Genomic DNA, 24,512 nt, shown 5'->3' on the forward strand with positions numbered 1-24,512 from the left:
ATAATAATAATAATAATAATAATATTACCTGTTATACCTGTGTATTCAGCGTAATGCCCTGTAATGTCGCTTCTATATACTACTACTAATTGCCGTTGAGCAAAGCAACATATTACTATTTCTCGACAGAACAGTGAATAAATTCCTCTTCCCATTCTGTACGAAACCTTCTGTTCCTGCTCGTAGAGACAGAGGGTTTTAGAGAGACATAGTACCGACACTGCTTACCTTCAGTTCGTGAACGAGACAGAGAGCAATGTACAGGAAACTCCCCTTACTAGTATGAACATCTTTGATCACACGATGCAATCACGATACCCAGTTTGGTCACCGCTAAGCTACACCCTGGTAGTAACATCCTCTTCACAACAGACGCAAGCTCCATGGGAGCTGAAAGGGAACTTTTCTGTACCTTCGGCATCACTGCTTTCCTTCAGAATGTCAACGTAATGGATTATCTTTGGGCCAGTTCTCCCCAAAACTCTTCTGCAGTAACATTGAAACATCTTTCTTTTTTACATCCTTTTGCCTACAATTTCCAGTCAACAACTGCATTGTTTTGCCACATCGCGTCGCAACAGCACCCAAATCGGTAACGTAATGTTTCACTATAAAATATTAGAATAGGGAAAGTGAAAATTGGAACTATTGTTGGTGAACATCTGTTGATTGTATTCCACGATAGGAGTCTCTCCTTCCTTCCTGCAGATCGAGTGTTTGAATACGTCTAGAAGAAACTTAGGAGAAGTGAGCAGATTGACACCTGAAACCTACCAATACCGAGATGTGGGTAAGATTCAGTGAATTGGACAGGCCTGGATATTATTTGAGAAATCTAATCAACTGTATGTCAGATGTTAATGCGGCTTAAGGGGACACTCAACTTAAAAATTGGAGAAAAAGTGTCATAGAAATGAAAAATTAAATTTCTACACTAATTTACGTGACAGAACTAAATCAATACGCAGAATTCTTCCACTATTCATTGAGAAGTCACAGTCAAATGCACAAAGCCAAAAAATAAAAAAATGATAATTAAAAGTGATATTTCAATCAATCATTAATTGAAGTATCACTTTTAATTATCATTTTTTATTTTTTGGCTTTGTGCATTTGACTGTGACTTCTCAATGAATTTGGGAAGAATTCTGCTTATTGATTTAGTTCTGTCACGTAAATTAGTGTAGAAATTTAATTTTTCGTTTCTATGACACTTTTTCTCCAATTTTTAAGTTGAGTGTCCCCTTAAAATGGCACATATCCGAAAATGTCACAAGTCCATCATATTTTTCCTTACCAAGTTTAAACCTGTAATGTTTTTATTTCTTTCCTTTGCCCCAATTCACTTTCCACAGATGACATTACTTTCCAAGAAACTAGAGCATCTCGTTTAACGAGAATAAAAAATACGTTCTACTGGAAATTGTGACTCTTTGGATATGTGACGTTTTTCACTGGGACTCCTCATTTGTTCATGGAGGTTCACGGGTATATTTGTGCATATTTCAAATAATACTCTCAATGTATTACCCCGAGAGTTTTCAACAGTTGCACGTCTTCCTTGAACTTATGATATGAGTCACAGGCGACATCACCATTCGAGCCGTCGAGGACGATTTGCTTGCGCGACAGACGATCCCAATCGCTTTCTCCTTTACCTGAAAATTTTGCATTAATGTAAGAAGTAAGCATAGCAAAATTATTAAAAATTACATTTCCTGATTATTTGTAATAAGCGTAGGGTAGAGTAGCATAAATCGCACCGCTTCCTAAATGGCACCACTGCTAATTTAAAACAAGTTACTGTAGTAGTGTAGCATCTAGTGGTATTGTTACAATCTACCATATGAACTTCCACCATATCACTTGATTTCTGCCACTTCTTTGTGCTAGCAACGTGGTGATAGAGTATTTAATATAATCGCTCAGGTGGATGTATATTTAGCTAACATTTTGTAACTAAATAACGGATTTGTATGCAAAGGAATCCATAATCTTAAGATGTATCGGTTAAAATAAATATTAAAGAACATTTAACTTAGTACGATTTTCGAAAATGTGGTGATTATAGGCTAGAATGAAGGAAATAATAACTTATGACGTAGTTTCTTAATTCGCACCACTTTGTGGGCGATATGAACAACCGGTGCGATATGAGCAACTGTAGCAATTATAGCCGTACAAAAGAAGGCCAAAAAATTTTAAATGAACAAGGAATGCATCAGGTGGCTGCAATATCAAGTGGTGAAAAGGGCGTTAATACAACAAGTGTGTGTTGTACAAGCGCACCAGATATTTTGTGCCACCTATGAAAATTTTTAAATGTCAAACAGTGCATCCTACATTATCAGCTGGTGTTCTTCCAGAATCGTTATTTGTTTGCTCTGATTCAGGTTACATCAACAGTGAACTATTTGTCGAATAGCTCAAACATTTTATTTGCCAGTCAACCTGCCATAGAAAAAAGTGCTGCTTCTGTATGTCCACCTATACGAACCATTCCAAAAATTTAGAAACTAGATTATCTCGGAAAAATGATGTGCTCCTATTTCAGCTTCCTCGTCATAATACTCAGAGGCCCAGCCTTTATATGTTTCTATCTTCAAACCATTTCAGATAGCTAAATCATGAAGCAGTTCTTAGGTGGCTTCGAGATAATCGTGGAGAAAAGGTGACGCAGTTTACATTTTGAACTGCCTGGTGAAGCACATGGCAAATGTGTAACAATAAAAAACGCATTCAGGAAGTTTAAATGTTAGGTAATTTATGCTCTATTTTTTTAATTTCATTTGAAGATGCGTTACTCTCTTTCATTAATTTCAATAAACTTGTAATTTGCATTTATTACATTATTCAAATTAAATACTGTTCAATATGTTCAATATTAAAAGCTTTCCTTCATCCTGTTCCCTGCAGTTAAATAGGTGCGATTTAAGAAACCGCAGGTGCTATTTAGGAAACTAGTTGCCTAAATGGCACCATTGACAAGTGTTTCGAAAATGTCATTCTACTTCAAAAATATTAAATCAAATTCAAGGATTCTTTTTTTACATGAAATGTAAATGTTCTGGGAATGTGTTTCTGTAAAGGAATTCAGAAAATAAAAATTGTATTGTTCAATAAAAATTATAAATGCTAAAGTGGTGCGATATACGCAACCTTACTTTGAAATCACGTTCATATCTTCAGCAAACTGTATATTCATATAGAAAGTTTTTGCAGTCCTGAAAATAATTATTGCAATATTTTCACTGACATTTACGTTCTCACCATTTCTAATAGTTTACCAAAAAATTCGTCTGTTCGTCTGTCTGTGTACAGCGAATGCTTCTCAACTTTTATTCGTTTTCATTATCAAAGTATCAATTCAGCCAGAAATTAATCAATGTAAATTGAAATACAAGATTGCATTTTAGTATTTAATTTCACCTCATTTATTTCATTCATTCATGTATATAAATTTTAAAGTGGTGTACATATTTGCTGAAATTATAGATTTGTAAAATTTTATCAATTTTCTAATTGAAACATAAGATTAATTTTTTACTCTCATTTTATTTCACCTCATCCATCCATGTATTATAAATTACATCAGATTGCACTTAAAAAATTCAATATGAGATTTAATTAATCAATAGCATATAAATATTATAATAACATATTTATAACCCTAACATACTTATCTCAGGTAAAATAGGGTTCCCTGTAAAATTGGAGTATAATAAATAAATATATCCAATAGCACAGCTAATCTGTTTTCTTCACGAGGTGACCAAACGTTGGCCTTTAACTATAGGAAAATAAGTATTTTCTGCGGACCTTGGAAAAATAACTAAGGAAGAGACTAGTGAAGTGCTTTGTGTGGAATGTGTCATTGTATGTGGCAGAACCATTGACATTACGACGAAATAAAGAGAAACGACTAGAAGCATTTGAAATGTGGGTATGGAGAAGAATGGAGCATATGAAATGGACAGAGAAAATGAGAAATGAAAGTATGCTGGAGAGAGTGGCTGAACAATGCTGAAACTAATAAGGAAGAGAGAAAAAAAATTGGCTGGGCTACTAGCTAAGAAGAAATTATCTACTGAAGGATGCACTGGAATGAATGGTGAACGGGGAAAAATTTGGTGGCAGAATAAGGTACCAGATGACAGACAACATTATATAGATATTATATGAATCATACGCGGAGACTAAGAGGAAGGCGGAAAAGAGAGAAGATTAGAGAATGCTGGATTTGCAATAAAGAATCTACCTTTGGGCAGAGAACTATGAATGAATATTCAACATTCCGCTGTATTGTTACTGAACATACACAAAATTAATAACATATATCAAAATATGATTAATTATTTATTCCGTCAATATGGCTTAAGCATTGAATTACATATAAAAGAAAGCTATTGATCTGTTACATCCTATTTAGTCTTGATACTAACGTTTTCGCCCCTAGTGGGGCATCAGGTACAAGATATAAATATCATCTAAAATCAATTACAATACAAGTTTTACATTGGAAATGCCATGACTAGAGTAAAATATGACATGGTGACAATATTATCCATACCAATATTAAATGCCCTGTCAGAATATTAAAAACAAATTTAATTTAAAACAATGTGAATTTGCATAGCTATACAAAGTAGATCCCCTTGTATGGTATCTCAAATATATTGTGTTGCCAATAAGGTGATGAACACAATAAAATCAATAAAAATACTAAAAATATACAAAAATTAAAACCTAATATTATTAAATGTGGAGTCATAAATGTGTCATCGGATTGCAGTTTATTCCATTAGACCATACCTGCACAAACAGCGCTCAACGAGCGCGCGCGCTCCTTCGGAGCGGGAGAGCCGTGTTTACCGCTCGCCGAAACGGAGAGGGAGATGCGTCAGAATGACATAGACTTGCTATAGGTAGAGGAGGGGGAAACGACCACTCAGTTGTCTAGTGGAGTGCAGTGTGTATTCTGAGTAACTGTTTCACGTTGCTTGCCTACTGCTACAGTACAGTATGGAGGAATCTAAAAGACGGAACATAACATTTAACATTTAACGATGTACAGCTCGAACTTATTGATCTTCAATGTGGCTTAAGAGCTAAAGATCGTTTGAATAATACTACTAGCCTGGTTGAGTTTTACAAGACTAAACATTAGCAATAATATTCACGACTACACAGGCTGGCTGTGAAAATGATTGGTATGTTTGGCTCAACATTTATATTTGAAGAGTCCACTGCAAGAATGATGGATGTCACTTTCTTGTCGAAAATGAACCAAGACTGTCAATGCACAGCTTAAGACACGTAGAATGTACATACAGAGTTATATGGCATTAACACTGATAGTAATTGTCCAGTAATGATCGGAAAATCACAGTTAAGCTTTGAGCTCTAAGCATTTCAAACTTTCAATTGCTTCTCCTGGAAAAAAAAATGTATTCCAAATGACATCCATCATTCTTGCAGTGGACTCTTCATTTGTGAGCAACTGTTTTCTATAATCAACTTTAATAAAGGCAAACATCTAACATCTGTAACTGATGTTTCATTACGATCAGTAGGCTACTGTTCCTTTCGGCTGCCAACAGCATAAAACCCCGTTTTGATGTACTGATAAATAAAAATATAACAAAATGATATTGTACATTTAAGTAGCTATAGAATTTATATTATTTCTGTAAAATAAATATTTCTTTATTAATTATTAATAGTCCAAGATAGTTTTGCAAACACTGAACGGGAATTCATTTCATAAACACTCGTAATAGTACTTTCTTTTGTGTACATTTTGTACCAGATCACCCCTTCTTCCAGTCCATCCTTATACAGAGCGCAGTCAATATCTGCCTCCGCTCGTGAGCTGTGAGCCGGCTCGGAGAGCGCAAACCTTGTGCAGGCCTGCATTAGACTGATTACGTGCAAAAAACACATCCTTTCTGTTCAACAACCCGTGTATGATGGTTAGACTCGCATGATGTTATACGAGAGCATTGAACATTTAACGAGAATTCCACTCGCTCTATGAAATTTGTTGTACACGCTTTTATGACTCCACATTTAATAATATTAGGTGTTAATTTTTGTATATTTTTAAGTATTTTATTGATTTAATTGTGACCATCGCGTTATTGGCAACAACACACTATATTTGAGATACCATACAAGGGGATCTACTTCGTATAACTATATAAATTCACATTGTTTTAAATCAAATTTGTTTTTAATATTTTGACAGGACAATTAATGTTGGTATGGATAATATTGTCACCATGTCATATTTTACTCTAGTCATGGCATTTCCAATGTAAAACTTGTATTGTAATTGATTTTAGATGATACTTATATCTTGTACCTGAAGATACCCCACTAGGGGCGAAAACGTTAGTATCAAGATTAAATAGGATGTAACAGATCAATAGCTTTCTTTCATATGTAATTTAATGCTTAAGCCATATTGACGGAATAAATAATTAATCATATTTTGATATATGTTATTAACACGAGGCTTAGCTGAACATTTCCCAACATGAATTGTAAATTATACACAACATTAGTGTAGAAGAAATGGTTGTACACAGACAAATAGATATATCAGGGTCGCTTTTCTTCACATGAGTGATACTAAAAGAATCTGTTTTTTTTTTTTTATTTCCAGACCTATTTCTGTAGCATCACAATATTTCATGTAGTAATAAAGTAAAAGTTCTTGTGATAGTAAACAGAATTCAGGAATATGAACAAAATGAAGAAATTGATAATCTAAATTCAGGTAAACAATAAAGTTAGCCTAGGTAATAAAATGTGTAAAGAAGATTTTAAAAAATCTGTAATTAAATTAACGTTTCAAAATCCAAAATGAAACCAGGATTATATAAGACGCCTTTTCCTACTTTTCCATAATGTTTTATGTTAGGATTCAGGAATTGGAAAGGCATATACATCTTATTCTGTCTCAGAATGTTCTACATTTTACGTAATGAAGTACATATGCTCGAACGTACATCACTTACCGTCCACGTTCCATGCCCCTTCAATCTGGTACGATGAAGTGGCTGCACCAAACAAGAAGTCCTTTGGAAACTTGTACTCCTTTAGTTTTTCTCCCATAGTTGTCAAAGCAATGTAACTTATTATCCATGTTGTTACTTTAACTTGTGTCATGATTTGTCTTATGTGGTATTACTGAGACTATATTTGTATGGCTCGAGAGCTGTGGAATAACTGAAATTAATTTAGTACATAGTATGCGTTTCCTCCTTATTATTAAGTTTCCGCTAATTAATTTACCAGATTATAAGAATAACTTTTACGATATACCAAACAAATCTGAAACAAAAATGATGACAATAAGTTTCAATGTATTCTCTCTACTAACTCTGCGTGGAAAGATATCAGTTTTCAATTCTGTGTTTGTCACTTAAATGAGACATAAAAATTTGTTTCAAAGTATTTTCTTTTGTAGGTAGTTCTCCTTTGTACGCCCAAAGTTAGTATCGCAGCCTCCAATGAGTTTATTGTGTCTTATCATTCCCATACTCGGGAATGATTGTTGAAGACTGAATGACCACTTTTTATGTAGATTTTTTTCTTATAGTATGTTATTTTACGACACTTTATCAACAGCTTACATTATTTAGCGTCTGAATGAGATGAAGGTGATAATGCCGGTGAAATGAGTCCGGGGTCCAGCACCGAAAGTTACCCAGCATTTTCTCATATTGGGTTGAGGGAAAACCCGAGAAAAAACCTCAACTAGGTAATTTGCCCCGACCGGGAATCGAACCCGGGCCACCTGGTTTCGCGGCCAGACGCGCTGACCGTTACTCGACAGTTGTAGACTTTTATGTAGATCAGCTATGTACTTCTGTCTATCAATTCAAGGATTTAGGCATAAGGTTCGATAAAGTCCCACTAGAGTCCAGAAAGTGTAATACGCCTTCTCAGACTGAATCATCTGTACTTCTGTCACAATACATCATGTTGCACCATTCTGAGTGACTAGTATTAAAATGGTGTTTGCAGAGTGGCGGTGGAATGATGGAGAGAAACGGAAGAACTCCGAGAAAAACCTTCAAAATCTAGGTTTATCCATCACAAATAATAAATACGGCTCCACCAACACCAGGATTCGAACCTGGGCCCACAGCCATTGTAAACCTATATTCTACCAACTGAACTATCAACATGGCCTTGTAGGTAGTTGCTAGCAATATTTGTTTTAATTAGAATTAATATAGGAAATAATTTTTAGTGAGATACCGGTACCTATAATTTTATTCTAAACTTCAGCTACTATATTATCTTATGTTATTCTTATACAGAGTGTTTCTATAAAAATGTTAACACTTATATGGGTAGTGATTCACACTTATAGACTACGCACTAACTTCAAAATTTTTCCACTTCTTCACAATCGTATCCAGCACATGTAAAGAAACTTTCCCATGTGGTATGCAGAGCTAGGAATCACATTTCTTGTGGAATTTCTGCAATTACATGCGTTATTCTCTCTCTCACATCGTCAGTATTACGTGACTTGGTTGCATAGATTCTGCAGCGAAGGAAATTTCCTCCGGACTAACGTCTCCTAGTAAATGTTGAACTTCTCTTTTGTTTGCTCCTATTGCTGTTTCACTGAACAGTTTTTTTGAATGACGCCTACTCGGTAGCGGTATCGCATTCTTAGCCACAGAAGCAAAAGAATCGCATCTTTCTTCCGGAAATATGAAGGAATCAATTAGACCACACCTGCACAAACAGCGCTCAACGAGCGCGCGAGCTCTTTCGGAGTGGGAGGGCTGTGTTTACCGCTCGCCGAAACGGAGAGGAAGATACGTCAGAACGACTAGACTTGCTGTACAGAGCGCAGTCAATATCTGCATTCCGCTCATGAGCTCTGAGCCGGCTCGGAGAGCGCAAACCTTGTGCAGGCCTGAATTAGACAGTAAGCATGATATCTTAATAATATTTTCTAACTTCTATGGCACATTAACCAGAAGAACAGATTTTTCGATGAGAAATCTTCGAGAGCTATCTTAATTTTATCTTCAATATCACTGGGAATATATTTTAATCCTAATGGCGCTATGATATTATTTCTTAAAAGTTCATCATTTCGTGATATAACACTACTTCGGCACCAATCTCCAAAAAGTTGCCGGCGGGGTATAGCCGCCACGCCACTGAAAGTAATTAATATCGGTTAGGTTTGCAGATAAACGCAAACAAGCAAACAATATTTCATAAAAATAATGACGTTGGTATATAAATATAAAATTGTTCCGACAGCACATAGCAGTTGATATTTTATAACTCAAATTAAAAAATATATAAATGACCTTCATACTAAACAAAAGCTGTATTGTCGACTCTAATTTAGTAATTTAGTAAATTGCATATTACGCTGAAGCACATACCCGGATTTACAAATTTCAGTCAAAAAGAAAAGAAAAGTAAACAATAATAGCACAGTCTAGTATATACAGTCACGAAGCTTGAGTTGTGAGGGTGCTAGGAACAAAAGACTGTGCCGGTACTATTTCGCATTGTCTGTAATGAGACGATATTAGCGATCCTAGTCGTCAGCAACTATCTATGGATGCATATTTACTACGTATTGAGCTTCGTGACTGTATATACTAGACTGTGATAATAGGTTACGTGGCTTGTAGTGCTGGTGTACTAGGAAGGTAACTTCGAAAGTTTCACATCGGTTGTAACAGAATCCGACAAAAAAGATTTCTCTTCAATGAATATTATTCAAAATTCATGCTTATGTTATTTGACATATTCATAAAGAAGGTGCTTCTCAAATAAAGATTCTTTAATGTTGTAGATTAAGTCTTAAATTTCTTACTATAAAGAAAGTATAGAATCATTCTTTTTAAATATTGACTTGTTTAAATACTTACGCGAAGCCATGGTGAGCCACTTCCCTAGTAGAGAAACAAGGACATCAAATTTAATGTTAACTTATTTCTCGCGTAAAAGTAATAAACTCTATTGAACATAAGTTCAAGCTTAAGATATGATCGTTCAATGATAAACACTCGAAATTTCGGCACAATGTGTACAAACAAAACTTACATGTATAATAACGCGCTAAAATATACAAACTAGCACCAAGAGGCGAAGTAACCTACATTTCAGCGACTGTCACCTCTGTTATCAATTTTGTAACAAATTTGTCAAAAATATTGTAAAGTTAAAATAACATTGACAATGTTTTACACTAAATCAAGATAAACTGATAAATATAGTTGCAAATGAAGAGTGTTTCATGAACCAGTAATTTGAATTTGCATTGCAGTAATATAAAGTTTAACACTGCGTAACTTAAAAAAAAAGCGATCAGAACACGGGTTCTCTTATAAAGTGGTTAGCATTATGATTAAATACGTATCACTGATGTAATTTTGCCATTAATTACTTCTCTACCAGAAAAATGGCAGCAACTCTCTTTTACTACTTGTTTTTACTTGGTTATTTAACGACGCTGTATCAACTATGAGATTATTAGGGTCGATGGGATTGGTGATAGCGAGATTAGGCTGAGGATTCACCATAGATTACCTGACATTCGCCTTACGGTTGGGGAAGAAACCCAGACAGGTAATCAGCTCAAGCGGGAATGAATCCACGCCCGAACGCAACTCTGGATCGGCAGTCAAGCGCCTCAGTCGACTGAGCTACCCCGATAGCCTACTGCTTATTTAGGACTGCTTCAGCAATCTTGATTACTTTCGCGCCACACGCGTAACTGGTGGCAAGATTACATTTTATGCAGAGAATTGATCTTTTCTTCAGAAAACATAATTTGGTCACTTCAACCACCAGCTACTGTATGACATAGGCACCTGTTTAATATTTGCTATTAATTTTTGGAAAGATAGAACCTTATTATAATAAGCAGTCGAATTTATATGTACGGTAGTTACGTAACAGCTGCCATTTCAGGATAAGAATCATGAGTTCTTAAGGACATCAAAATTGATCCGTATTTCAATCAGACGTCCTCACGGTGTGCATTTTGCCCATTGTGTACCAGGGGCACTACCTGCGCGTGCGCTGGAAACCTGTTCCACATGTCAACAGACAGTGTCGGCCGTTCTATCCTAGCGTAACCAATCAGTAACATAGCCGAGAGTTCGTAAAATGGATAGATATTCATTTATTTGTTCATTATAGTTTTTATGTATAATGCACAAGCAATAACCTTGTTTTTCTTTTCAAGAACTTCACATGGTAACCAACATAATCTAAAACATTATAAATGAATTCCACTTACATTTGGTCTATATTACTATTTAACATCAGTTATTATAATTTACGAAACAGTAATGCAGTAGCTTTGCATGTCGGTATTTGTTCGAATCAGTACTAACAGCCAGGTAACTACAGGCCGGGGCAAAGTTTCCAGTTGAAGCACAGATAACTGTAAAGACGACGATAACTGTTGTTTCGGAAACTCATTTTAAACATATCAGCACGTTAAATCTGTAACTTATGTACAGGTAACTGTCTTTCCAGAAACAGAGCATAATACTGCTGCTGCTGCTGCTACTACTACTACTACTACTACTACTACTACTACTGCTACTACGATATTCTAAACCTCAGATCGTGTATATATCAGATTGGAAATTGTTGAAATGACAACATAGACAATGTCCTTAAATAGAACAAATTACTTACTTACTTACTATTACTTACTTACTTACTTACTTACTGGCTTTTAAGGAACCCGGAGGTTCATTGCCGCCCTCACATAAGCCTGCCATTGGTCCCTATCCTGAGCAAAATTCATCCATTCTCTATCATCATATCCCACCTCCCTCAAATCCATTTTAATATTATCTTCCCATCTACGTCTCGCCCTCCCTAAAGGTATTTTTCCTTCCGGGCTCCCAACTAACATTCTATATGCTTTTATGGATTCGCCCATACGTGCTACGTGCCCTGTCCATCTCAAACGTCTGGATTTAATGTTCCTAATTATGTCAGGTGAAGACTACAATGCGTGCAGTTCTGTGTTGTGTAACTTTCTCCATTCTCCTGTAACTTCATCCCTCTTAGCCCCAAATATTTTCCTAAGCACCTTATTCTCAAACACCCTTAACCTATGTTCGTCTCTCAAAGTGAGAGTCCAAGTTTCACAACCATACAGAACAACCGGTAATATAACTGTTTTATAAATTCTAACTTTCAGATTTTTGGACAGCAGACTGGATGATAAAAGTTTCTCAACCGAATAATAACAGGCATTTCCCATATTTATTCTGTGTTTAATTTCCTCCCGAGTATCATTTATATTTGTTACTGTTGCTCCCAGATATTTGAACTTCTCCACCTCTTCAAAAGATAAATTTCCAATTTTTATACTTCCATTTCGTACAATATTCTCGTCACGAGACATAATCATATACTTTGTCTTTTCGGGATTTACTTCCAAACCTATCTCTTTACTTGCTTCCAGTAAAATTCTCGTGTTTTCCCTAATCGTTTGTGGACTTTCTCCTAACATATTCACGTCATCCGCATAGACAAGCAGCTGATGTAACCCGTTCAATTCCAAACCCTCTCTGTTATCCTAGACTTTCCTAATGGCATACTCTAGAGCAACGTTAAAAAGTAAAGGTGATAGTGCATCTCCTTGCTTTAGCCCACAGTGAATTGGAAACGCATCTGACAGAGACTGACCTATACGAACTCTGCTGTAAGTTTCACTGAGACACATTTTAATTAATCGAACTAGTTTCTTGGGAATACCAAATTCAATAAGAATATCATATAAAACTTCTCTCTTAACCGAGTCATATGCATTTTTTAAATCTATGAATAACCGATGCACTGTACCCTTATACTCCCATTTTTTCTCCATTATCTGCCGAATACAAAATATCTGGTCAATAGTTTATCTATTATGCCTAAAACCACATTGATGATCCCCAATAATTTCATCTACGTATGGAGTTAATCTTCTCAAAAGAATATTGGACAAAATTTTGTAGAATAGAACAACTACTATCGAAAATGAATTTTTGATAACGGCCGCTATATGGAAGTACTGCTGCAAGCTATTTCTCCATGCAATTCCATCAGAGTTATAACGTGACTTTTTCTGCAGTCGTTAGATGGACAGCATAGTGAAATTGATAAAAATTGTCATGAAAGTGCATTAGGCTGACCAATAGGCCTATGTTATACGTAGCCTATGTGATCAGAGCCTAAACATAAGACGTAGCCTAATATCGGAGAGATAGATATTGTTGTCTTATTGTTGTTGTTTAGTCAACTGTCCGAAGACAGGTCTGAATCTCAAGTAACACCAGTAAGGTATCACCCATGAGGCAACTAAGCCAGAAGATAATGTGGTAGGGTGTATACATAAGAAGAAAATTAACAAAAACTCTTTTATATGGAAGTAAACACGAAATCGAAGACAAATATATTGAAGTGTGAACATACAAATCCTTTTTTCAGATGATTTGGTACTTTTAGCAGAAAACGAGAGTGATAATATACTGATATGTCACGAAATTGAAGAATGTAATAAAGAATACAATATGGAAATCCCTACAAATAATATAAAAGCAATGGCAATGAGAGGTAAGGAGCAAAGAAGAATAAAAATATCTATAGATGGAAAAGTAATCGAACAGGTCTCTACGTACAAATATTTAGGTTCCAAAATTTCAACTAACAATGCTAATGTAGATTTCGGAGAGAATAAAATTAAATAAATTAAACAAGTGTATTAAACTACATTTGAGGCATTGACATGGGAAAGGTCATAACTGCCAAAAATTCGAATTTTTAGGTTTTTCATTGAGAAGGTAGTAAATGGCTATGCCAATGGCACAGAGTAGGTAGTATGTCCGTATGTAATGAAACAAAGTTGGAAACGTAGTCACTAGATGTTGTAAGTTGTATGTGCACAGCTGTTGGCGCGGAAAAGGTAGTAACTCCTTTTACAACATCAGAGTGTGTCTAGGCAAATATGGGCTTATAACTGTGCATGGCAGAATAAGAATCGGATGATTCTAATGGTCCTGATTTACATTATTGCCAAGAAACATTTTGATTCATTGGACTTGAAATTCCTGGTTTCAGAACATTTCTATATGCCATGTGATAGGGAATTTGGCACCATATAGAAAAGAAAAAAAAAGACGCAAGACCATGGTTCCAGAAGAGGTAAGGCCTAATAATGTAATAATGATGAAGGATGAGGATTTCTTCGACTTTTCTGCAGAATGTGACAAGTTTTTGAATACAACTCTTATTAAAATCAGCACCCTCAACTGGATTAGACTCTCAAAAGCTGATTTTCCTCTAATAAAAACAAGACAGTCATTTAATGACCTTTAAATGTGGACAGAGCACAGGATTTTTAAGAAAGGACAGTCATTAACGTCAATCACTAATTTGCATTGCTTGCAACGCCTTGAAAGAAGACCAGTCGTCCCTGATGCCAAAAAGAGAGACTTCTTATCTATGTCAGACTTCCTCGATGAAAAGTATCATGCATTTTACCGAAAAATTTGTGCATAATGTATAAATAATGTTAATTCTCAGTTTGGCTAAGGAGTGAATCAATGTTGTGTTTTCATAAAATAGGATTTCACAGATAAATCTGTGCCATACTTTTCAAATTTCATATGTAACACAAACATGAATGTATGCCTTTCATTTAAAGCAGTTTCTGTAATAATGTAGGTGAGAAAGTATTCATAAATTTGTTTTTTGCTTCCCCTGAAAAATTTTGTTTTTGGCAGTTACTGCCTTTCCCATGTCAGCGCCTCATTTGGTAAGAATACGAAAGAAAATAAAACAATGTATGTACAACATACTGTTGAAACCGGCACTAAATGTTTCAGGGAAACACGGGTACTCAGAGCTTTAGATAAATCAAGGTTAGAAGCGGCGCAGATGAGATTTTTGCGATCCTTGCTTGGTGTGAAGAGGAGAGACAGACTTAAAAGTGTTAATATACGAGACCAATTGGGAGAAAATAATAATGAGAGTTGATGATATTGAAACATATCAGACACCTGAGAAGAGATCATCTGTTGAGAATGATTCCTTCAAGATATTCTCCGCAAGCATTCCTTTAGAAGCCATCTGTACATATGCATTTCAATTTAATTCACTTCAATTTATTAAGCTATTAAACATACAGTAATAGGCTTCGTCACAATACAGAAGGGAGGGAAAAAAAAACATACATTCGAAAATACACATATAATTGAAAACAGTAAAGTTTAATTAGAATGAAAACACAAAACATTTTGAAACTCTAAGGGCCTGTACTACGACTCTCGGATAAAGTTCTAGTTTAAACTTATCCGGCAGATGGCATATTTATCCGGAAGTTGGGTTGTAATTGCGTACTACGACTTTTGGTTATGTGCAATCTGGAGGCTAAACTTCCAGATTAGCAATCCGGGAGGCAGAGTAGCAGATTGGCGTTATCCGGAGGTTGGAACTCGGTGTTGAAATCAAGATGGCTGCACGTTGTATAGCTGGTGATTTGAAGGATCAATTTAATTTTGATACTGATTCTGATGATAAGTTCTGGAGCAGATGCTTCGTTATATCAGAACAGCAAAACGAATTAGGCCGCGTCCAAATAATTTTGAAGAATGGGATGACGAGAAATTTTTTTAGACAGTTTCGAATAACGAAACCTACTACATGAAATCAATTATCAACTGAAACAAGACACAGCTCGTAAGTACACAGTTAATAATAAGCTACACTATTTCGGTAGGTATTACATCAATATTTTGTATATAATAGCACTATAATAATTACTTTGAAGTACAGTAACCTGGAATACAGTAGAAGTGAGGTTAGAATGTTGCTTCATGCAGGTGTTCTGTTGCCCTTACAAGGTATGAAGGTGATTGATATAATAATATAGGGCAACCTACAATAATAACAGTTTCAAAATACTTTTATATAAAAAATAATAACAGTATATAATATATCAAAAGCCTTTATATGGTAAACTACCATTTCTTCACAATTGCGTTACCACTTTAAGATACAAATGTATTCACATATTTGGGTTCTAGTCAAGTCATATGTACCATAAACGAAAGAAAAATTGAGTGCCGACACCAATTTCCCAAATAAAGGTGGAAAGTTGCTGTGAAAGTGGAGTGCGGTGGAGAGGTACAGGTAGGCGGGATCGCTCTATCGAGATAGAAGGGTAGGCGGCAGGGAAGGGTAACACATTCATTTCATTACTGTGTTTCCTTACTAATTAAAGGGAAAAGACAAGTTTTCGTAAGATCGAGTTAGTGACAGGTTAGTATGATTTGCATATATTTACAATTGTCTAAAAAAAAATGTCAAAACTACATCCAAACCTCTCTCTTCCAGGCTATCCTGTAGGGAGCCTTGCCTTCTTTTGGTAACGCTATTGTAAAGATTTACCGGTAAAGTTGTAACCAAATCTCATTGTTTATACATTTTTCCAGAAATAATGCCTTACCTCCAATGGACCAACTACTACTGGTATTGAGATTCTATGCCACTGGGAGAATATTGACAACAGTAGGAGATTTTTGTGGGGTCCACGAAGTTACAGCAGGAACTGTTGTCAATCGAGCTAGTGCTGCACTTGCTGCTTGGTTTAATTGAAGTGATGACTTTTAATGCTTCATTGGGAGTAGTTTTATTTGCTCCAGTAATTAACTGCAAGGCTTATTTCCCCCCCCCCCCCCAAGGGATTCTGTCTCTTTCTGATGCTGTTACGAATACTTCTGAATAGTATTTTAATACAGGTTTTATGTATATATTATAGGTCTTGATTAAAGTTTTCCTAGAACTGTTTCATTTTGTGTCTGCTAGTTGTTTAAGTCAACTCTCCGAAGATAGATTGGAATACCAATAAGGCATCACTCATGAGACAACTGTCAGGAGATAATGTGGTAGGGTGGCAAGTTCCCTTCTCCTTCCTTGCATATATTGCTCACCAGTAGGAGTAGGCCTAACATATTTCATTAATCATACTTAAGATATGCTTGCTATATACAGTATTATTATTTAACAAACTGTAACAGTTTATTAAATTTTAGACGTGACAGTTTTTCTTCATTTCCTGAAAGTTTTGGAATTGGCATTTATGTTTTGCAAGGGAGCTGTTTCATTCACGCTAGGCCTAGTGATTCATGTATGCAAACATATTCATATCGTTACTTTTTATATATATTTTATTGCTTGGATCCCTCACAGTGATGTCTTAACAGGCTAAGATGATTCAAACACAAAGGTTTGATAAATACATTTTAAAAATTATGACCAGGTACACTGTAGGCTATTTAAAACAATAAAAATGCACTGTATCTGCAATTCAAATTTATTTTACATAAGCAAAATATGGTAAAACAACATTTTTCAAGAGGCACATTAATTGAAGCGTCGGCTGGAACAACGTTATAAATTATATTTGGTAAAATTTACAGTAGCTGCAAAAATGTGTATATGCGTACAACTTTGTTCTTATGAGGGTAGCAAACTTTTGAGTGGACAAATTTCACGTACTGCATTGATGGACAGTTGCAAGCCAAGGAGTATAGCAAGGTAACATGACATACAACATTATTACATGGAAACACACGGAATGAAAATTTTGTAACTTACAACGTTGTTCCAGCTGACGCTTCAATTGTATTCAGGTACTCTGTGAATGTGTACTTAAAACAAGAGAGATGCACTATAGCTGCAATTAAATTTAAAATTTATTTATTTATTTTGTGTGAACAAAACACGACATTTTTCAGGAGACACAATAAGCATAATCATGTATCACATCCACTGTCTCATTATATATGCTATGGTACATGTCATATTTACAAATTAATAATATACAGGCTAATACATAAGAGTACATAGTAACTGTAATTAAACACAACACAAATACATATGCAAATACACAAAACTTGGAAAACTGTGGCAGAGCCAACTTCAGCTATAAGCCCCATTTGTTAGAGATCTGCACGGGCCATAATTCTTAGGCCCGGCCCATCTCTGCCTGATCTGAACCAGACCCGAACCCAACCAGAAACCTTAGATTAGCTAATAATTATCACCTGACTCGAACCTAATCCTGAAGACTAGCAGATAAAGCAGAGGCCAGAGACCACAGGGATCAAGAACAGCTGCAAGAGATTATCACTCCATTAGAAGGATGAGAAGAAGTAATCTCCCAGTCATCCAGGTCAAACAAATCTGGTCAACAAAATTAAACATATTTTTTGTTAAAACATAAAGAATGGGTGATTATTGTAGCATTTACTTTCTGCCACTAATTGAAGATGTCTTTGTAGATAGACCACCCATTAAAGAGGAGGAAAAAGTAATGTAAAAACTCCAAATCTTACTTTTGATATTCCAAACCCCATCTCTTTGCAAACATGAGGATATGACTTACTTTTATTTCAAATCATTCTATGTTATAATGTTAGCATCCAACTTTCAACTAATGTATTTTTTAAAGAAATCACTGTAATAGTACTGAAGTTCATGAATTTCTAACATCTCAAGTAAAAGTAAGTCAACATTAAACTTACAGTTCACAGATGGAGAAAGATTTTTCAATGTGGCTAATGCATTCCTCAGAGGCTTGCTTTTTCTTTCTTTCTTTTTTTTTTAAGCATCCTTGGGGTGTAACTCGATCAGCTATTATCCCATTATCAGCTGAAATATTTAAGAGAGGGATATATGCTTATATTCAGATCTTTCTGAGTTTAGCCTACACTACCTACACTGAATAAACCAGTAATTTCACTTAAAACTTACTTTCATTACACTGTGTAAATACCTGTACAGTGGAAGACCTTCACCTGCTGCACCAGCTGACTCTGTAATATTTTAAGAGTGGAATTAATTCATAAGATATTTAATTCTGGAGAAAGATGATGTTTTATCATAAATGTGTGGACACTTCAAAGTCAGCAGCTGTAACAGTATTGTATTTTCTAACGTGCTATTAATCCAAACTCATTTTTAACAATAAGAAAGTGAAGCTGCAATAAAAAAGAGAGAGAGAGAGAAAACCAAGCAAATAGTTCTATTGTAAATAGAGTGTAGTCAGTTTCTGTTTTACCTTATGAAAATATATTTTTCAGTTTTTCTGTACACAAAAAATCATTCACAAGTTTCAAAGTGAGAATCCTCACGGTAAAATTGAAATACAACTTAACATAATGTGGCCTAATCTAATTACAAACCCATTACAGAGAAATCTCAAAATAAATTCTTCAGTTTAGTGTACTTTCTATTTTTAGGCCTACATTTATAAATTTCAAATTCCCACTCAAATCCCACATAATATTATAATACAATGATGTTTAGTTTTTATGACATCCATTTCTTGTGACCATTTCATCATTATGTACAATTTATATTTTAACATTTTTTTTTTTTTTTTACTTTTGCATCTAATTTATCTACTGCTTGCTGCAGATTTCATATAGTATGTGTGTTAGTTTTATTTTCAACATGTTTGCTGAAAATGTGTTTACATGTTACAGCTATTTCAGATTGGAAAAGGATCATACGTAGAATGTGAAAGAATGTTTTGTAGTATAAATCAAATTATCTGGAGATATTGTTGGGATGTCCAGTTTCACTTCAAAAACTAAAGAATTGCACTGTGAACCTGAATGGTAATAATAGAAATAATAGTATTATAAAGTAATACCGACATTAAATTAAATTTGTATAACAATTTTCAAGAATCTAATATTTTCTTTTATCTCTAAAGCTCATCATCTCTTCTTCTGACTCTTAATTCCTTACACACTAACCTCATTCGTGTTATTAGCTGCACTGGTATCAGTGGAACTTGGTTTAGTTACTACTTCGGCTGTAACAAAAGTAAGTAAGTAAATAAATAAATAAATAAAAAGAATTCAAACTTGTGTTATACAATTTGCTCTGCTTATTATGTAATAATTGTATAAATTAACATATAAGTGAACTTATGCATTGAATATGAATAAAAATCACTGAGAAATCACTCAATTGTAGGAGAATTAAATCACTTACCTTGGCTAAGTTTGGATTTGGTTTTGCTTCAGTTGGAGGGGCTCCAATTGTTTGTAGTCTGCATTGTCTCTCTGCAGCAGCAATTTTCTTTGTGTTCTTTTCCAAGAATTCAAATTTGGTTCTCAGCTGTTTTCAGGTCCTTGTATTTGTGCTGATGTTACTATATTCTTCCCATGCTTCATTCTATATTACTAAAAAGGAAGTAAAACTAGGTTAATTCCATATGCAACCTACAACATTAGAAGATATACTGTAATTCTCTTTTTCCCTTATCTAAGTTTCTATACCTAAATAAGCAAGAGCTTTTAATGGACGATTGTCAGTACAATATCAAACATGACTATACTGTACATAGAAACTTTGGAAAAAACTGAATATCTTCTGTTTCTGTGTTATTTTACGAGGTGTTGAATGTGCATTACAGTGAGTGATTATAGTCGAACTGGTAGCAGCAACAGATATTGCATTTTAGTGGAAACGTCTCTCCACCTCATGCTGTTCTTTTAAAAAATAATGTTAGGCCCTATCTGTGATCGAATGGTATTATAGGCCTAATACAAAATATCCGCCCATTTACTAACAGTAAAATACGTAGGCCTAACATACTGAAATATTGGTAATTTGCTAGGAACAGTGTACCTTGCTGTACTAATGTTGGTTAGAAATCCCAGGCCAAAAACATCATTCATTATTATCAGTATCAGTGAACGTTTCTTTTTAAACGAGTTACTATGCCTTCGACCCATGATTTGAAGCCGTGAGTACACTATTTCTAAAAAATTACCGAAATAGGTCCTATTCACTAATAATGTAGGCTATGCAACAAACTGAAAGCACACTTAATATTAATTACAATACAAAAATAATTGCCACCTACACTTCTTGTGCAGTTACACATGTATAAAACAATGATTATGGAGAAAAACGCACTTTTCCTGGAACCCGCACCCGTCCTCTTTAGGCCTACTAATTAAAACCAAAATATTATCATATTGTAGGAATTATTACTATTCGAAAAGAAACATAACCTTTAAAATCTTACCTTTTGCTTCCATGTAAAGTTTCTTCATACAGTATGTGTAATTTTCTGTTCTTCACTCTGTTATTTTCTTGGCTGGAGCTTCAGCATTATAATAAATAATAACAATAATGCTTACAATAAAACCTCAAAATAAATAGTACCATATAAACACGGAACATAAACATGAAATACGCGGGGAAAGGTATACCAACGCAATAAATTTCACTACATTTTCAGTAACTTCATTGCCAACGTAATAAAAATGTTACTATATCTTCCGGATAACAATCCTGCAGTTAAAATCCGCTGGTAGTACAGAACAAAATATTTAACTTCCAGATTGCTAAACTGGAGTATACGAATCTGGAGCTTTAACAGGCGATCGTAGTACAGGCCCTTAATGTAACAATTGTAACTAAATGTAAATAACTTTATTTATTAAAAAACAATTTCGTATGAATTTATGTTAAGAAACTCTTCTACAGAGTAGAAAGGATTAATTAAAAGCCAATTATAAAATCTAGCTTTGAAACTATTGGTTGGTAACTTATAATATTGACTAGGAAGCTTATTATATAATTTCATCCCCATGACAGAAAAATTTGTACTAGTTTTATGTAATCTACAGTATGGAATATTAATTTGTTCACTATTTCTAATTTCATGATCATGTATATTGGCTATTAATTAGTGTCTATATTTTGTCTAGTGTAAAGGGCTAGGTCATATATATATATATATTTATAAATTTATGACAGTTAATATATGTGATTGTTTCAAAAGAGGTCGACAATATTTAAGATAGTTTGATTGACATAGAATTCTAATGGCTTTCTTTTGCAAAATCAATACACTCCCAATTTTGCTACCATTTCCCCAGAAAATTAAGGCATACCTAATTATCGACTGAAAGAAAGAAAAGTAGGCACATCTTAAATAATTTTGAGAAACGCAAGTCACTGATTTCTTTAATAAATATATAACTATTGATAATTTTGTGCATATGTATTCGATATGTTTTTCCCATGTTAAACTGGAGTCTATAAAAAGTCCTAGAGATGTCGGGGAGAAGATTAAGGACCTAAGGACCAATTTTAGCATCGGAACAGATGCCAAAGGCCTAATACCAGAGTTTAAGCCACAACCGCATTGGTCGAATTTTGCTACTCGACTTCTAAAAATGCAACAAACTTTGAATGTAAATGTGTAAAAATACGATAACCACACTGGACTTCAGAAACGAAGATGGAAATGAAGAAAATGAAATCAGATAAGTGTTTGAACTAATCTGAATTCAAATGAAATGCTAATGGCATAGGCGATGTTCAAAAAGGTATTGAGCAATAGATGTTCAGGAATTGATTTCAAAGAGCTGGTGCAATTCATGTAAGTTAAGTGAACAATTTCTTACAATAATTGTTTTATATAATTCCATCTCATACTGTAAATTGTGAGCGAGGATTTAGTTGCATGAATCTTGTAAGAAATAAAAACTTGAATTAGAAACTGCCTTTCAGTAAAAAGAGATAGCACTCTGCTAAAAATAAATCTTGAAGGGCCTACTAGTAAAGAATTTCAATATTTAGAGTGCCCATTAAATAACGTATTTTAATGTGACGTAAATTCATCAGTAATTTATTCTAAACATACTACGTGTAATGATTTACTTACGTAAGTATATCTAAAGTATGATAAGATGGTTTGAAAATAATAAAACTCCAAGAAACAAATTACATAGCTTTTTTGTTTCTGCATACTTTATTAATTTTATCTTTCTGCACAATTATTTACAATATTGCACAAGCATTCCGCAATTTGTAGAAATATATTTTTTATTTGTGCATTTTTGCGACAATTATTTATTTTCTAGCTTAAACCCTGCCTAATACTTGATCTGGAAGATGATTATGACGATGATGATAATATTATTATTTAGAAATATTGGGAGGAAAATCATGTTGTTGGAGAAGACAAATGCAAATAGTAATATGCTTTACAAGCGCGGTATGTTGATGTTTTCATGTTCGAGGAAAAGATTGAAAAAGCGAAACGTAGTTGAGCTTTTTCAATCTTTTCCTCGAACATGAAAACAAACATACCGCTCGTGTATCGTACATTATTTTGTGCGAAGATCATTTATTACATACCTGAAAGAGGAATTTTTAATTAGTTGCAATGAAATCTCCATCTTGGTTTCTGTTCAATGACGGCAACTTTTAAAAACTAAAAATATCTATCTTCAACATTGTTGCTATAAAATGTTTTCTGTGTTTACTATATTCCAGCAGGCCGTGATATACGTCTGTCTTTTTTCCCCCCCCAGTCTATAAATGCGAACTTAAAACAAACGGTAAGGTTATGTAATGATTTATTTTTCATTTTAATATTTTAACAATATTATTTATATAACATATTGCAGTAATAACATCGGCATATGGAATCTTGTTGATTTTTCATGGCTTCCTTAATGTTACTTGCATTAAATGCAGTAACTTTTGTGGTGTTGTAGAGTTTACTTAATTTTTGCAAATATTTAAAAACAATAATTAATAGTGCAATTTAGGTGAAATTGCAGTGGTAAGGTTCCAATTTATAATTATTACTATATTGAACGTCTTTAAAAATAATATGTTAAAAGCCTAAAGCAGTAAAATGAATATGACGCTTAAGCGGTAAGAATAGGGAAATTGTTCTGTGTGTGTTACTTTGGGAATACTGAATGTTGTATTCCACACTTACTGCGTAATGGTTGTGTGCGGAAAGCAAGCAAATACGCACGATCTCGCATAAAATATGTTTATAGAACTGCAAGAAATACTTAATAATATAGTGACTATTGCAAAACATTTAAACATTCATTCACTTACATTTCATGGATTCTTGAAATACTTACATACTTTCCCAGTCGATGTCGTCCTTCTCTGAGTGTAGTAAACTGACTACTGAAGTTTACGTAAAGTCCATAATTATGTATCAGGTGTACGATATAGGAGACATTACTGACAAAAATTATATTACACAGATAGGTGTCTGTTTTCCTTTGCGTGTTGTCGATGCATAAATGTCTGTGTTCATTTCGAGGTCAGCGAGCTTATTATCAGTATGAGTTCCTGATGAAGATAGTCAATAAATATTATAATTACTTTGTTTTTTGACTAAAATATCTCGACAAGTGACGCGAATATCATTGTTATTAAGACGGTTATCTTAGAGATTGCACTTAGTATTTGGAAATAGCAAGTAGGCCTACTGTCAGTATAAAAAAGAAGTTATGCTTAAATTTTCCAAAAGGGAGAGTTCAACTTGTCGTTGACGTTTTCGAGTCACGTGCCGTATTGGTTCAGAAATAAGCCGCATCCTGATATAAGCCTCATTATTAAAATTCGAGGGGGAAAAGGGAAAAAATACAATAATGAGG

The 24,512-nt window shown here is 34.4% G+C and overlaps 1 protein-coding gene and 2 long non-coding RNA genes across 4 annotated transcripts in view; 1 reads left to right on the forward strand and 2 right to left on the reverse strand.

Annotated features, from left to right (window-relative positions):
- The window catches only part of LOC138708992 (myrosinase 1-like), a 60,559-nt gene extending 36,436 nt beyond the window's left edge, over positions 1–24,123 (reverse strand). For both annotated transcript variants that reach the window (XM_069839416.1, XM_069839415.1), the window contains exons 1-3: positions 23,988–24,123; positions 7,023–7,222; positions 1,531–1,658 (exon numbers count right to left, since the gene is read on the reverse strand). In XM_069839416.1, the coding sequence (XP_069695517.1) occupies positions 1,531–1,658; positions 7,023–7,173 (279 nt within the window). In that variant the 5' untranslated portion in view covers positions 7,174–7,222; positions 23,988–24,123. The remainder of the gene's footprint in view (positions 1–1,530; positions 1,659–7,022; positions 7,223–23,987) is intronic.
- On the forward strand, positions 15,321–18,751 carry LOC138708991 (uncharacterized). Its single transcript, XR_011334808.1, has 2 exons — positions 15,321–15,744; positions 16,500–18,751. It is a non-coding gene; the product is annotated as an uncharacterized lncRNA (long non-coding RNA).
- On the reverse strand, positions 18,113–21,489 carry LOC138708990 (uncharacterized). The gene is made up of 5 exons (XR_011334807.1): positions 21,116–21,489; positions 20,074–20,264; positions 19,833–19,891; positions 18,594–18,884; positions 18,113–18,252 (listed from the first exon to the last, which is right to left on the reverse strand). It is a non-coding gene; the product is annotated as an uncharacterized lncRNA (long non-coding RNA).
- Positions 24,124–24,512: the final 389 nt, after the last annotated feature.

Source organism: Periplaneta americana, chromosome 11 (assembly GCF_040183065.1).
Source record: "Periplaneta americana isolate PAMFEO1 chromosome 11, P.americana_PAMFEO1_priV1, whole genome shotgun sequence".
NCBI classification, from domain to species: Eukaryota; Metazoa; Arthropoda; class Insecta; order Blattodea; family Blattidae; genus Periplaneta; species Periplaneta americana.